At 40.6% G+C, this 15,799-nt stretch overlaps 2 protein-coding genes and 1 long non-coding RNA gene across 37 annotated transcripts in view; 2 read left to right on the top strand and 1 right to left on the bottom strand.

The window, feature by feature from the left end:
• Window positions 1–15,799, top strand: part of LOC114136418 (NACHT, LRR and PYD domains-containing protein 3-like) — a 476,176-nt gene that overhangs the window by 303,892 nt on the left and 156,485 nt on the right. The gene's annotated exons all lie outside the window — the stretch shown is intronic.
• LOC114136412 (NACHT, LRR and PYD domains-containing protein 14-like) overlaps window positions 6,126–15,799 on the bottom strand; it is a 337,230-nt gene continuing 327,556 nt past the window's right edge. Inside the window, exons 10-14 of the mRNA XM_028004297.1 lie at window positions 14,053–14,226; window positions 12,592–12,765; window positions 10,984–11,157; window positions 9,597–9,770; window positions 6,126–7,359 (exon numbers count right to left, since the gene is read on the bottom strand). Coding sequence (XP_027860098.1) covers window positions 6,441–7,359; window positions 9,597–9,770; window positions 10,984–11,157; window positions 12,592–12,765; window positions 14,053–14,226 — 1,615 coding nt within the window. The 3' untranslated portion in view covers window positions 6,126–6,440. The remainder of the gene's footprint in view (window positions 7,360–9,596; window positions 9,771–10,983; window positions 11,158–12,591; window positions 12,766–14,052; window positions 14,227–15,799) is intronic.
• LOC114136485 (uncharacterized) lies at window positions 9,645–14,340 on the top strand. The gene is made up of 2 exons (XR_003593814.1): window positions 9,645–9,682; window positions 14,139–14,340. It is a non-coding gene; the product is annotated as an uncharacterized LOC114136485 (long non-coding RNA).

Below are 15,799 nucleotides of genomic sequence, written 5' to 3'. Positions count from 1 at the left end.
TCTAAACGTGTGCACACATAATGGCATAAATCCAATGCATTGGTTGCTGAAGTGGAGGAACAATTAACTTTGTATCAATTAACTGGTTGCAATCTATTGACTGACGGACTTTTATTATGGAAGATTGCATAGCGGACGTGGATTTACCAGCGGGTGCTAGTGCGCCATCTACTGCTGACAAACAGGACTTTCTGACCAGCAGTTGTGACACACAAACGGGCAAACGAGTGGTTAAACTTTCTGCTAAAGCAATTGCTGATCGGTTAGATCGATTGCAAGCTAGTAGAAAGGCTAAGCTAAATAAAGCTAGCAGTTTAAGGAAAAAGATACAAGAGTTGATGCAAAATGGTTTGGTTTCAGAAGTTCAAACGTCTCTTGATGGGTACATTGACTTGTGTGTTGAAATAAGATGCATGCATGATTCATTAATGAATTTATTGCCGGTTGAGGAGAAAGAAAAACATGAAATATGGTTTAAAGCAAAAATGTTGTTCACTGATGAATTTGCTGAAAATGTGAAAAGGTGGGTTAAATCAAAAGAAAATGATGAACCTAAAAATGAAAGTGCTGGTCATTTAATTAGTGGTGCTGATATTAATCATGGGTTGGATAACGATGATATTAGGCCTAATGATAGTGTTTCCAATGTGAGTAAACATTACAACAAAAGTGTTACCAGCAATCGGACAAGTACAACTTCCTCTGCACAAATAAAAGCTGCAGCAGAGCGAGCTGCACTGGTTGCAAGAATGGCTGTTTTGAAGGAACGTCATGCACTGGAGGAACAGGAGCAACTGATAAAAAGGAAAAAGGAACAGTTTGAGCTAGAAACTGAGCTAGCTGCGTCTACTGCAAAGTTGGCAGTTCTGCAGGCTTCTGATGAACAGTGTCTTTCCCGTGCACCAACTGACGGAATGAACTCTTATTTTGAAGGGGAAAAAAGGAAACTGACATCAGATAAAACTCTTAATGTCATGGCAAAGGATTACTATCCTGCAGCATGTAAAGTAACGCAGCAAAGAAATGCAGTACCAACACAAACCAAACTGCAAACAATGGATGTGCGACCAAAACAGACTGAAATGAAAAGTTCTATGAGCAAGCAGTATTTTGATGCACATGATCAAATGGACTTACAAAATTCACATGTTTTGCAACATGATGTAACAACTGTTTGTGGAAATCAAACCAGACAAAGGATAAATCATCAAACTGATCAAGTTCAAAATGGAGATGTTGTCACTATTATGCATAAGCAAAATGAAATAACTGCTGCACTTGTGCATCAACAGCGTCTACTGTCTTTACCACCACGAGACATTCCTGTGTTTGAAGGAGATCCATTTCAATATAAAGCTTTCATTAAAGCGTTTGAACAAGGAGTGGAAAACAAAGCCAGTAAAGCTGACTGTCTGTATTATTTGGAGCAGTTCACTGCAGGACAGCCTAAGGAACTGGTCCGCAGCTGCCAGCATATGGATCCTGAACGTGGCTACATTGTAGCAAAGGGTCTTCTGCAGGAACATTTTGGAAATGAATACAAAATAGTAACTGCTTATATAAACAAAGCTCTGAACTGGCCATCAATAAAACCAGAGGACGTTAAAGCTCTACAAGCTTATGCTTTGTTTCTACGAGGATGTTGCAATGTGATGGAAGAACTTCATTATATGCAGGAGTTGGATATGCCAAGTAACATGAAAATGGTCATTTCTAAGCTGCCATACAAACTCAGAGAGAGATGGAGTTGCTCATGATATTTTGGAGTCATACGACCACAGAGCTCATTTTATTGATTTGGTTGTATTTCTGGAGAAACATGTGAGGATCTTGTCTGATCCAATTTTTGGTGACATTGAAGTGTATGCACCACAACATACAGCTGGCCTGAGGTCTTCCAGCAGCTTCAAGCTACAGTCAAGAATCAGAAGTAAAGGGAGTAGTTTTGCTACCACAGCAACATCAGTGGATTACTCTGAAGATGGATCAAAGACACAAAGGCCATACTGTCATTGTTGTTCATGTGCTCACTTTATGGATAAATGCCAACAGTTTAAAAACAAGAAACACAGAGAAAAAATCCGTCTTTTGAAGGACAAAGGGATTTGTTTTGGATGCTTGTGTACTGGTCACATCAGCAGAGATTGTAATAAACGTTTAATCTGTGAAATTTGTGATCAACGACACCCAACTGTGTTGCATATTCCAAAGGCAAATTCTGAACCTGAACCAGTAAAAGAGCCAACAGGAGTTAAACCATCATCTCTTCCCCAGACATGTGGACATACAGGGGCCGGAAAGAGTCGCTGTATTCTGTCCATTATTCCAGTACAAGTAAAATCTACCAAGGGAGTGGATGTCATACAGACATACGCTTTTTTAGATCCTGGTAGTACAGCTACATTTTGTTCAGAACATCTTATGCAAAGATTAAACATCTCAGGGAAAAGGACTAACTTTCTCTTAAAAACAATGGGGCAGGAAAGGGTTGTTACTGCTTATTCATTGTCTGGCATTGAGGTATCAGGGTTGAATGGAAACAACTTTCATCCTCTGCCAGAAGTCCTTACACAGAAGCAAATGCCAGTTACTTCAGATAATATTGTTACTGCTGCAGAAATAGAAAGATGGCCTTATTTGTCAAAGGTTCAAATCCCCACCATAAAAGCTAATGTTGACTTGTTGATAGGAACCAACGCTCCCAAGATACTAGAGCCTTGGGAAGTGGTCAACAGCTGTGGAGATGGCCCATATGCTACAAGGACAGTGTTGGGCTGGGTGATCAATGGTCTATTGAATGAAGATGGAAATAACAGCAGTACTAAAGTGAAGCCACGTTCTGCTCTAGTAAACAAGATCTCTGTATCTAACTTGGAGTTCCTGCTCAACAAACAGTATGACCATGACTTCAATGAGAAAACCTCAGAGAAAACTGAAATGTCAAGGGAAGACATTCGTTTTATGGAAATCATGGAATCCTCTTCAATTTTACAGGATAAGAGATATTGTCTGAAACTACCCTTTAAGAACACAGATGCTACGCTACCAAATAGCTACTCTGTAGCCAAGCAGAGGATACTTGGATTAAGAAGGAGGTTCGTAAATGACCCTCGACTTCATAAGGAATATTCAAGTTGCCTCCAGGATGTTATTGAAAAAGGTTATGCCGAGCAAGTACCAGATCAACAGTTGAAAGGTACAGTTGGGAAAGTATGGTACATTCCTCACCATGGTGTTTTTCACCCAAAAAAGGGTTCGTTAAGAGTGGTGTTTAATTGTGGAGCCACTTATCAAGGAACATCATTAAATAAAGAACTACTACAAGGTCTGAACCTTACCAGTTCCTTACTTGGAGTACTCCTTCGCTTCAGGCAGGAGCCTGTAGCATTCATGGGTGACATTCAGGCCATGTTCCATCAGGTGAAGGTTGCAGAACAACACAGGGATTTTCTGCGCTTTCTCTGGTGGCCAGAAGGAGACCTCAGCAGAGAACTGAAAGTCTACAGAATGACTGTGCACTTGTTCGGAGCCGTTTCATCTCCAAGCTGTGCTAGTTATGCACTAAAGAAAACTGCAGATGACAAAGATGATTTTTCTGATCAAGCTGTTCTTGCTGTCAAGCAAAACTTTTATGTTGATGACTGCCTGATGAGTTTGGGTTCAGAGGAAGAGGCCATAAAAATGGTGAATGAATTAAATGCTCTCTGTAAAAGAGGTGGCTTTCAGTTGGAGAAATGGATCAGTAACAGTCGAGCAGTGTTGCAGTCTATCCCAGAAGAACACTGGGCAAAGGATTTAAAAGAGCTCAACTTGGATCAAGATGACCTCCCAGCTGAAAGAGTTTTAGGTCTACTGTGGTGTGTCGAGTCAGACTCCTTCAAATTTAAGATTGAGATGAAACATCAGTCTCCAACCAGACGTGGCATGCTGTCCATCACCAGTTCAGTATACGATCCTTTGGGTTTTCTGTCACCAGCCATCCTACCTGCTAAGATGATGCAGCAAGAGCTCTGTAGGAGGAGCTGTGGATGGGATGATGTCATCCCACTGGATATTTTGAAACGGTGGGAACAGTGGTTGGAGGAGGTCAAGTTACTTGCTTCATTCAAGAAAAAAAAAAAAAAAAAAAGAAAAAAGAGAGAGGAAAAAAAAAAAAGCACCTGGGCTGTTTGAACCCTCAGATATGTATGTGAAGCGTCGTTGGAGACAAGTTCAATACATCTCAGATTTATTTTGGAAACGCTGGATCAAGGAGTATTTGCCCCTATTGCAAGAAAGACAGAAGTGGAATCAACAGAAACAAAATTTGAAATCTGGAGATGTCGTTGTCATCATGGATTCATCTGCCCCACGTGGCTCCTGGCCTCTTGCTAAAGTAATATCGGTTTTCTGTGATAAAAAAGGCATGGCGCGATCTGTAAAACTGCAGACAAAGAACAATATTATTGAAAGACCTGTTACCAAACTTTGTTTGATACAAGGGGTGTAAATCAACAGATATGTATTCACTTGCTCCTATTGTTATTGTATAATTGTTATGTATGCCTGCCATAACAATTAGGGGCCGGTGTGTAGGAGCAGATTGTGCCTTTCTGTATTCTAAATGGTTTGGGTCACATGATCTGTCAGCTGTCTATTTAGGTAGCATGCGGTGTTGATGACAGGAGGTGTGTTCCACCCGAAAGGGGGAAACAATTTTTGACCGCAACGCAACACAACGCAATATTAACGTGACGCAATGCTATTGAATGAATGCTGTGTGGATCGCTGGAACTATGTTAGAGGTGTTATTGACAACATGTTAGAGGAATGACTTGTTGTACAAAGGAAATAAGATGATGATTGCCGAGTCATGGAAATAAATGGATGAACTGGACTAACATCAAGCACGGCTCTCATTTCAATCAGCGGATAAGTGATCGGCGTGTCAAATTTACCCCGGTGTACCACCTCAGGGGCTTAAAGCTTTGGCTTAGCCTCTATAATGGACATATAATAAGTGTATGACCACTGAAGTCTGAATCCCATTTCCACAGTGTAGGAGCCGTATGATTGGAGTGAGCAGCTGCAGAAGTGGCAGGAGACACGGCTTTGGCACGTGGGTGGTGGGAGTGTGGAGGTGGGCATGACTGTCACTAAGGTATGAATGGGAGCCATACTGGCGCGCTGCCTTTGTATGTATGAGGAAGCTGGTGCGCCGGTGGTTGTTGTAATTTCTGTTGACTGTGCTGCAATGCTGCTTTATTGTTGGCATCATTGTATGGTTTAGCCTGGTCAGTATGTGTCAGTCCTTGTAAACCCCCTGGAGGGCAGAAATAAAAGTGTTTCTTCGTGTTTGTTGCACCACAGAATCAAACCACCAGGCCTGATGGTTTGTTCTTCACTTCCAGCTCAGTAATATTCAGCTCAGATCTTTCTGCAGGTATCTCCAACCTCTGCAACGTTTAACATCATTTTGAATCAAAACAATGAAGCTTCACTGAAGGTTCAATATTTTCAGTTTAACAGAAAAATTAACTCTCAGTGGTCTCAATATTAGTTTTTACATTCTGCCTGATTCTTCCTCACATCAGCCCCAGATGTTCAGAGAAGCGGTGGTCGAGCTCACAGAGGAAGTGGATCATCTCAGAACTTGCATCATCTCCTTTTCTCCTCACCGTGTCGATTAAAACTCGAGCTTTGTCTCCTCTGGTTCTCTCTGCCTCCACTGCCTCCATCTCAGAGTCATTGATGATTTTTTCCTTAAGCAGATTATCCATCAAACTCTGCAGAACCGGTCCTGATATCCCATCTATGAAGTTGATCCTTATCTCCATCAGTTGCTCTTTTGGACTGAGGTTCTGTCGGGTCGGTCCACAGGATCTTCTGACTCCGGCAGCAGAAAGACAAACTTGTCTCTCCCAGACGATGCAGGAGCTGCTGTCCCTCAGAGACAGACTATGTTTCATCATTTTCTCAAAAGAAACACAGAACTTTGAGAGGTAGTTTTCATAGGATTCTGCATCAAACTCGGCTTCTTTGGGCTGAACCAGAACCGAGTCGCCACCAGGAGAGACAGACAGAGAGTAAACCTGATTCGGCTGCAGTTTGCAGTCTGGAGGCCTCTCCAGGAATCTTTCATTATCGTCTAATTTCTTCCTGAAACGCAGCACATTGTTGAGAACAACGTTTTTTGGCAGCATCAACACATTAATCTCGTGTTCTGACTCAGGATCAGCTGGAGGTTTGTAGAACAGCAGAACCAAGGCTCGGACCGGGTCAGGAGGAGAATCTTCATCCTTGACGTTCCCAAAAGCAGAAAACCCTGTGATGCTGATGATGATGTGAGTCTCTGTGATCCTCTCAGGTCCGATGAACTCGACGCCTTCGTCATGTAGATGAGCGACGGACAGGAAGTGACATCGTCCTGTGGAGCGGACCTCACAGTGAGGGAGATGAAGCTAAGCCACAGACTGCTGCTGGCAGCTGATGTCAAACAGAGGTCCTGCAGGCTTCTTGCCATGTGGGCTCAGTAATCTTCTGTTCCAGGGAACAACCCTGTAAAACACGTCTCCTCCTCCCTTCATGTCAAACACCAGGCCGCTCACTCTGCACTGGTACAGGCCTGGACTGGAGCACTGGAACCAGTAGGTTTCATCATCTGCATCTCCACAGAAACCAGGAGTAAACTCCTCAAAGCTGCTGTGGAGCTTCATGTTGGGTAAACTAGCAGCTCGGGGTAAGATACTGACGTCTAGAGGAGGATCCTGATGAATCAGAGGACAGAGGAGAGAAGGAGACGAGTTACTGAGGTCTCTTCTTCTCAAACCAGATCCTGAAGTCTGGAGAAGGTCAGTAGAGGCTGATCTGTTTGGGACGGAGTGGCTCACATGTCCAACCGACTCCATTATTTCATCTTGGTTGTTTCCTGCTGTATCTTGTCTGCTGTATTTTAAACACGGTGGTTCTAACTTGTCAACAAGTTCTGGAGGCTTTTCTGTGGAAACTTTCTTACTTTGTGGAATTAAGGTGGGAAAATTAAAAATCCCAGTCATCTGCCTATCTGTCCTGGAAGGTCCCACATACTGACTGTGTGATTCATCTTGATGAGAAAGAAAGAAGTCGAGTCTCGGCGAAGACGTATCTGCAGTGGATGTAGAAGTTACAGTTGGTGGTGATTCGTTGATGAGCCGAGTGTTGGAGGGCAACATTAATTGTTGTATTTTGCAATCAGGATTCTGTAGAAAACCACAGAGCTCCTTCACTGCAGAATCTTTGAGGTTGTTTCCTCTCAGGTTCAGTTGAGTCAGATGTTGGTTGGACTTCAGAGCTGAGACCAGAGAAGAACAGCTGATCTTTGACAAACTGCATTTCTTCAATCTTGATAAAGAATAAAAGATGTGAGCTGAAGCCAACAGGATGCAGGTTAAAACTGAAATATGAACAAATTAATAATAAAAATGTAGAAAATTAATTTCACTGAATGTAAAAGTCCCAGAAACACGATGAACTGATGTTTAATATTTGATCCAGTAAAACTGGTTTCTAGAGTCCAAACCAGCAGAACCAGAACATGTTATTATGATGTGTTGTTAGAATATTTCAGTCGGGCCTTCAGTGGTTCTGGTCGGGAATTAAAATGGACTTTAAGAACCAAAGTGTGACATTAGAGCTGTTAATCAATGCTGCAGTGATTTAATGGAAGCAGCTCATTTCCACAGTGACCTTTGACCTTCTATTGAGTGGAACTGAGTGATTTATCTGAAGGATCAACAGCTGCAATAATTACACTTCACTCATTCATAAACACATGAACACATGAGTGAAAACTGAACTGATTCTACCTGTTACATTGTTACACAGGATGCTGCATCACAACCAATCTGATATTAATGTTGTTACCATGGAAACAAGAACTAATTCAGAACAAACATCAGATTTCTTCCTCCAAACATCCGAGGTGAAATTTAACTGGAGGTTAAAAGGTCAAAGGTCAATGTTGCTCCAGTTAAAAAGGTGGAGCCAATAACAAATATTCATTTTCCAGGTTTTACTCTGAACCACATCTGGAAAATAATTCAGACTCTTTAGGAAAAATGTTGGAACCTGTTGAAGAAAACTAGCTGTAGTTCAGACTGAGCATCAGAACAGGAGGATCCAGATGCTGCTGCTGGTCTTTGAGCTGCTTCCTGAATGTGTGACATCACTTCCTGAATGTCTGACCTCACTTCCTGAATGTCTGACCTCACTTCCTGAGTGTGTGACATCACTTCCTGAATGTCTGACCTCACTTCCTGAATGTCTGACCTCACTTCCTGTATTTCAGCCTTCCTGCTCTGGCTGCCTGGACATTTTAGGATTCATTTTAAAATGATTTGACCTGATTTTAAAGCTCTTCATGGCCTCACCCCGCCCTACTTGACCCAGCTGTTACAGCAGAGAAGATGAAGCTAAGCTCAGAGGAAACCATGCTGTTGCTATAGCAACGCCTACATTATGGGATGTTCTTCCCTTGGACATCAGACAGGCCTCTTCCCAGTCTGCTTATCAATCCCTTCTAAAAACCATCTGAGATGATGACTTTAAATTGGTTTTGAATTTTGTCATTTTAATGTTATTTTGCTCTATTTCCATTGACTTCATACTGACTGACTGTATGATTATTTTATTATTTTAATCAGGGCTGTTGTATTGATGTTTATCTCCTATTGATGGTTTTATTGGTTGATTATTGGATCATGTGACTGCTGCTTCATGTCTTCTTTGGTCCTGTGGCTGTTTAAAGTTGTCTAGAAATAAAGCTGCTCTGCTATCAGCTGTCCCACCGTGCCTCCATCCAGCTCCTTCTGTCAACATCACAACTTACTGCTACATCTGTCACAAACTCACAGGATTGCTGCTGCTTCACCTCAGACACTGGAAATTAGACATAACCAAAAAAGGGGAGGAAATACTTTGTTTACCTCACATTTATTCACAGCTTGGAAAATATTTCCATAATATTTTCAGATAATTTACTTAAACTGATGCTGCTGTATTAAAATGTAACAGTTTCTGTTGGACTAAGCTCTAAGATTTCAGTTCAGATTAATTTTAAATGTCAAACTGATTCCTGATGTTTCCACATCTGTTCATCTTTACAGATTAATAAAGATTGCGGTTTGATCAATGATGGTTTATTGATCATTTATGATCAGAAGGTCAGAGATGTGGATGAACATCATTATTTAGTGAATTTAGCCTCAGTCTGTCTTGGACATAATGACATTTTATCAGATTTTATATCTGATTGTTTGTAGATATTAAGACATTTAATTATCCTAATATCAGAGTTTTATCAGCCTTTAGTCTCCAATCTGAACTTTGACCTTCTCTCTGCAGGTGTAATTTGTGAAATGAACGCTGTGATTGGTTCAATGTGATGGTGGGAGGAGCTGCTTGTGCTTTTATAAAACAAAGAAACTTTAACTGGACCAAACCATAGAAGAAGAAAGCAGACTTTACCATGAAGACCCTCAGAGTGGATCAGTAGAATATCAGCCAGACGTCTGCAGGTTAGTGGCAAGAAAACTTTCACATCACAAACATCAGCAATAAACTAAAACATGGTGACTTACTGTAATCGTTGTAGTTTACATTCTGGATTCTGTAGGAAACCACAGAGCTCCTTCACTCCAAAATCTTCCAGGTCGTTCCAGCTCAGGTCCAGTTCAGTCAGATGTGAGGGGTTAAAGGTCAGAGCTGAGGCCAGAGAAGAACAGCTGATCTCTGACAAACTGCAGTTCCTCAATCTGGATAAAGAATAAAAGATGTGAGCTGAAGCCAACAGGATGCAGGTTAACCAGTCCAACAGAACCAGTTAAAGAGTCTCATGAATATTAATGCCAACATGCTGCTGCTTCAGTAAAGACCTGCTGACTTCAGCTCTTAAACTCTGTCAGCTCCACCAGCAGCTCCATCAATACAAACTCAGCTTCTGCAGCAAATCATCCAAGTTTCACACAAAACCAACAATCAGGAGGAAAAACCAACTAATGGAGATTAATGCAGAGAAATTCAACTATTTCAATATTCATCAGCCATAAAGACATGAAGTTATGGAGAATATTTAATGTCAAAGTGACTTTAGGAGCTGAACCAGAACCAGAACCTGGTACTGGGTCATGATGAGTTGGAGGATTTTAGTGTTGAAGCATCAATCATTGATTATAGATATGTTCCTGTCAACATTCTAGAAGCTCAAATTCACTTTTCTAGACTGGGCTGAATGACCTTTGACCTTCTCCACATGAGGGGGATTTCCAGTCCGAATGCCGTCTGGTTCTGACCTCAGATCAGCCGGTCCAACTCAGAGACTAAATGAATCTCTGGCTCCAAGTCCAGGAACAAACTCAGGAAAATGTTTCTTACAGCAGAAGATATGAACTTTGATTTTCAGATGAATTCTATCAAATTATTCACAGAATAGAAACTGAACTGTTACAAAGTCAATCTGTAGAAAATGGAGAAAAACTGATTTCATGAAGGTTTGAAAGTGGAGCTGAACTGGCTGCAGTTTTCTGCTCCAACATGTGAAAAATCCTGACCTGCTGATTCTGGATGTTTGTCTGAAATGTTACAAAACAATAAAATCATAAAATAAAACAATAAAATCATAAAAAAAACAATAAAATCATAGAGCTGCTAACAGCAGGGAAACTATTGCTAACTATCAACATGGAGGCAATCAGGGCTGATTTATCATTAGAAAGAGATTAAAACATTAAACTGACATCAGTGTTTTAATTTATTCTATCTTTCTCGTTAGCAGCAGGTTTTCATATCATTATTAATAAAACAAAAACACAGAAGCTTTAATTTGACCAAAGCAGAGAGGAGTAACAGTCTGTACCATGAAGACCCTCAGAGTGGATCAGTAGAATATCAGCCAGACGTCTGCAAGTTAGTGGCAAGAAAACTTTCACATCACAAACATCAGCAATAAACTAAAACATGGTGACTTACTGTAATCGTTGTAGTTTACATTCTGGATTCTGTAGGAAACCACAGAGCTCCTTCACTCCAGAATCTTTCAGGTTGTTCCAGCTCAGGTCCAGTTCAGTCAGATGTGAGGGGTTAAAGGTCAGAGCTGAGGCCAGAGAAGAACAGCTGATCTCTGACAAACTGCAGTTCCTCAATCTGGATAAAGAATAAAAGATGTGAGCTGAAGCCAACAGGATGCAGGTTAACCAGTCCAACAGAACCAGTTAAAGAGTCTCATGAATATTAATGCCAACATGCTGCTGCTTCAATAAAGACCTGCTGACTTCAGCTCTTAAACTCTGTCAGCTCCACCAGCAGCTCCATCAATACAAACTCAGCTTCTGCAGCAAATCATCCAAGTTTCACACAAAACCAACAATCAGGAGGAAAAACCAACTAATGGAGATTAATGCAGAGAAATTCAACTATTTCATTATTCATCAGCCATAAAGACATGAAGTCATGGAGAATATTTAATGTCAAAGTGACTTTAGGAGCTGAACCAGAACCAGAACCAGAACCTGGTACTGGGTCATGATGAGGTGGAGGATTTTAGTGTTGAAGCATCAATCATTGATTATAGATTTGGTCCTGTCAGATTCTAGAAGCTGAAATTCACTTTTCTAGACTGGGCTGAATGAGCTTTGACCTTCTCCACATGAGGGGGATTTCCAGTCCGAATGCCGTCTGGTTCTGACCTCAGATCAGCCGGTCCAACTCAGAGACTAAATGAATCTCTGGCTCCAAGTCCAGGAACAAACTCAGGAAAATGTTTCTTACAGCAGAAGATATGAACTTTGATTTTCAGATGAATTCTATCAAATTATTCACAGAATAGAAACTGAACTGTTACAAAGTCAATCTGTAGAAAATGGAGAAAAACTGATTTCATGAAGGTTTGAAAGTGGAGCTGAACTGGCTGCAGTTTTCTGCTCCAACATGTGAAAAATCCTGAGCTGCTGATTCTGTTTGTCTGGAATGTTACAAAACAATAAAATCATAAAATAAAACAATAAAACCATAAAATAAAATAATAAAATCATAAATTAAAACAATAAAATCATGAAATAAAACAATAAAATCATTAAATAAAACAATACAATCATAAAATAAACCAATAAAATCATAGAGCTGCTAACAGCAGGGAAACTATTGCTAACTATCAACATGGAGGCCTGACCTGGTGGGTCTGTCAGTCAAACTCACTGCAGAGCAAAGAGGACAGAGGATGATTTCTAGAGCTTTGCTGAGGAGAAGAAGATCAGCTTCATATGGAATATCAGCCCATCAACGATCTCACAAAATGAAGGAATCAGGGCTGATTTATCATTAGAAAGAAATTAAAACATTAAACTGACATCAGTGTTTTAATTTATTCTATCTTTCTCTTTAGCAGCAGGTTTTCATATCATTATTAATAAAACAAAAACACAGAAGCTTTAATTTGACCAAAGCAGAGAGGAGTAACAGTCTGTACCATGAAGACCCTCAGAGTGGATCAGTAGAATATCAGCCAGACGTCTGCAGGTTAGTGGCAAGAAAACTTTCACATCACAAACATCAGCAATAAACTAAAACATGGTGACTTACTGTAATCGTTGTAGTTTACATTCTGGATTCTGTAGGAAACCACAGAGCTCCTTCACTCCAGAATCTTTCAGGTTGTTGTTGCTCAGGTCCAGTTCAGTCAGATGTGAGGGGTTAAAGGTCAGAGCTGAGGCCAGAGAAGAACAGCTGATCTCTGACAACCTGCAGTTCCTCAATCTGAATAAAGAATAAAAGATGTGAGCTGAAGCCAACAGGATGCAGGTTAACCAGTCCAACAGAACCAGTTAAAGAGTCTCATGAATATTAATGCCAACATGCTGCTGCTTCAATAAAGACCTGCTGACTTCAGCTCTTAAACTCTGTCAGCTCCACCAGCAGCTCCATCAATACAAACTCAGCTTCTGCAGCAAATCATCCAAGTTTCACACAAAACCAACAATCAGGAGGAAAAACCAACTAATGGAGATTAATGCAGAGAAATTCAACTATTTCATTATTCATCAGCCATAAAGACATGAAGTCATGGAGAATATTTAATGTCAAAGTGACTTTAGGAGCTGAACCAGAACCAGAACCTGATACTGGGTCATGATGAGTTGGAGGATTTTAGTGTTGAAGCATCAGTCATTGATTATAGATTTGTTCCTGTCAGATTCTAGAAGCTCAAATTCACTTTTCTAGACTGGGCTGAATGACCTTTGACCTTCTCCACATGAGGGGGATTTCCAGTCCGAATGCCGTCTGGTTCTGACCTCAGATCAGCCGGTCCAACTCAGAGACTAAATGAATCTCTGGCTCCAAGTCCAGGAACAAACTCAGGAAAATGTTTCTTACAGCAGAAGATATGAACTTTGATTTTCAGATGAATTCTATCAAATTATTCACAGAATAGAAACTGAACTGTTACAAAGTCAATCTGTAGAAAATGGAGAAAAATTGATTTCATGAAGGTTTGAAAGTGGAGCTGAACTGGCTGCAGTTTTCTGCTCCAACATGTGAAAAATCCTGAGCTGCTGATTCTGCCTGGCAACACTAGGATCACTACTGTTGACCATAAACATGCAGACACAACCTCCAGGGTCGGCCTGTCAGGCAAACCTGTCACTGCTAAAGAGGACAGTGGCTGATATTTAGACCTTTACTGAGGGGGAGAAGATCAGTGGATAAGATCAGCTTCACATGGAAATATCAGCCCAGAAATGATCTCCCACAATTCAGGAAATCTTGGCCGACTTATCTGAGCTCCTCCACTTTAAAGAGATTCAAACGTTAAACTGGCATCAGTATTTTAACTGATTCCATCTTCCCGTCTATCAGCAGTTTTCCTCGTTTCTAAAAAACACAGATGTTTTAATTTGACCAAACCATAGAAGAAGAAAGCAGACTTTACCATGAAGACCCTCAGAGTGGATCAGTAGAATATCAGCCAGACGTCTGCAGGTTAGTGGCAAGAAAACTTTCACATCACAAACATCAGCAATAAACTAAAACATGGTGACTTACTGTAATCGTTGTAGTTTACATTCTGGATTCTGTAGGAAACCACAGAGCTCCTTCACTCCACAACCTTTCAGGATGTTGTTGCTCAGGTCCAGTTCAGTCAGATGTGAGGGGTTAAAGGTCAGAGCTGAGGCCAGAGAAGAACAGCTGATCTCTGACAAACTGCAGCTCTTCAATCTGGATAAAGAATAAAAGATGTGAGCTGAAGCCAACAGGATGCAGGTTAACCAGTCCAACAGAACCAGTTAAAGAGTCTCATGAATATTAATGCCAACATGCTGCTGCTTCAATTGCAGGATTATAGTCAGAAAAATTATTCCAGGTCTGATCAAAGTACCGAAGCATCAATTATTGATTATAGATTTGTTCCTGACAGACAGGAGGTTAGAAATGACAAAATTAAATGAAGATAAAATGAAATACATTTAAATCTCCCATTAATTCAATAAATGCATCATAGAATTATTAAATGAAATCTACCTTTAGAAATGAATTTAAATAATAAAATGTCCTTTTAATGCAGTGGTTCCCAAAGTGTGGGGCGCGCCCCCTAGTGGAGGCTCAGTGCCATTGCAGGGCGGCAGGAAGCGTTATGGATGAAAAAATAAACAGTTACATAAAAGTGTTTTACTGTAAAGATGGTTTGTAGTTTGTTTTGTTTCAACCTGAAGTGAGAAATAAACTTCAGTGGAGTTTGAAAACTAAATGTGTGTTTAGGTTTATGTCTGGTTGAACGATGTGAGTCCAGTTGATTCTTTTTTCTTTTGGGGGATTTTATTGTGACCCATAGGGGCCAGAAAATCTTTGGGAGCCACTGATTTAAAGAAATGTTTCATTTTAAATATTTTAAGTGTTTCCCTGTATTGATTTATTTCATGGCTGCTGTCTGAGCATCTTGTCATTAAATCATTTCAAACCCATCACCCTCAGTGGGCGGGGCTAACATTGATCCTGTCTAATCATTGGTTGGTTCTGTTGTTGGTTTGTGTTCCAACATGGCGGCTCTGTTCATGCAGAACCTGAATGACCTCTGACCTGAACTGGTGAGACATTTTAGAGCGAGCTAGAGACACAGAGGCTGGAGCTGCTCAGCCAGTTTGTAGCAGATCAATTAGAAAGTTGATCAAAGTCATTGGAGTTATTTATAGACTCAAACCAAGACATCGACTCCAGACTGATTGGAAAGTTTTCCACCACAACGTCAAACACCTGGACCAGGTGGTGCACCATGTTCTGTGACCACAGGGGGCGATAGCGAGCATTTATCTACATGAACATCTTGAAGACAAACAAGAGCAATCAGAATAGGATGGGTCACAGAATTTGGTAAAACACCTGTGATGGGGGTCAGCTGCTGTTCATGGCATGTTTCATAATATATTCAATTATTTAGTGGAAAATTTAATCATTTATTGGCATTATGGCACATTTAACTTATTAAAGGGAGATTTACAAATATGTATTTCATGGCATATTTATTCATTTAATTTTGTCACCTTTTAGCCTCCGTAGCTTCCAGAAGCTGATGTTAAAAATTAAAAACATTCAAATAAATGACATGAATACATAACATTTTATTATTCCTCTTTAATAGTTTTTATTTCTAAAGAAAGAAAATCAATCAGTAAATGTGAAGTTGGAGCTGCAGATGCAGCCTCAGCTCTTTGCTCGCCCTTATTCTGGGGATTTTGGTGATTTTCCATTTCCTGTTTCCTCCCTGCAGCCACTTTCACATGAGAGCAGCTCTTAA

This window comes from Xiphophorus couchianus, chromosome 21 (assembly GCF_001444195.1).
Source record: "Xiphophorus couchianus chromosome 21, X_couchianus-1.0, whole genome shotgun sequence".
Taxonomy (NCBI): Eukaryota; Metazoa; Chordata; class Actinopteri; order Cyprinodontiformes; family Poeciliidae; genus Xiphophorus; species Xiphophorus couchianus.
The sequence above is the reverse complement of the archived record's forward strand: the minus strand, read 5'-3'. Positions and strand labels throughout refer to the sequence as shown.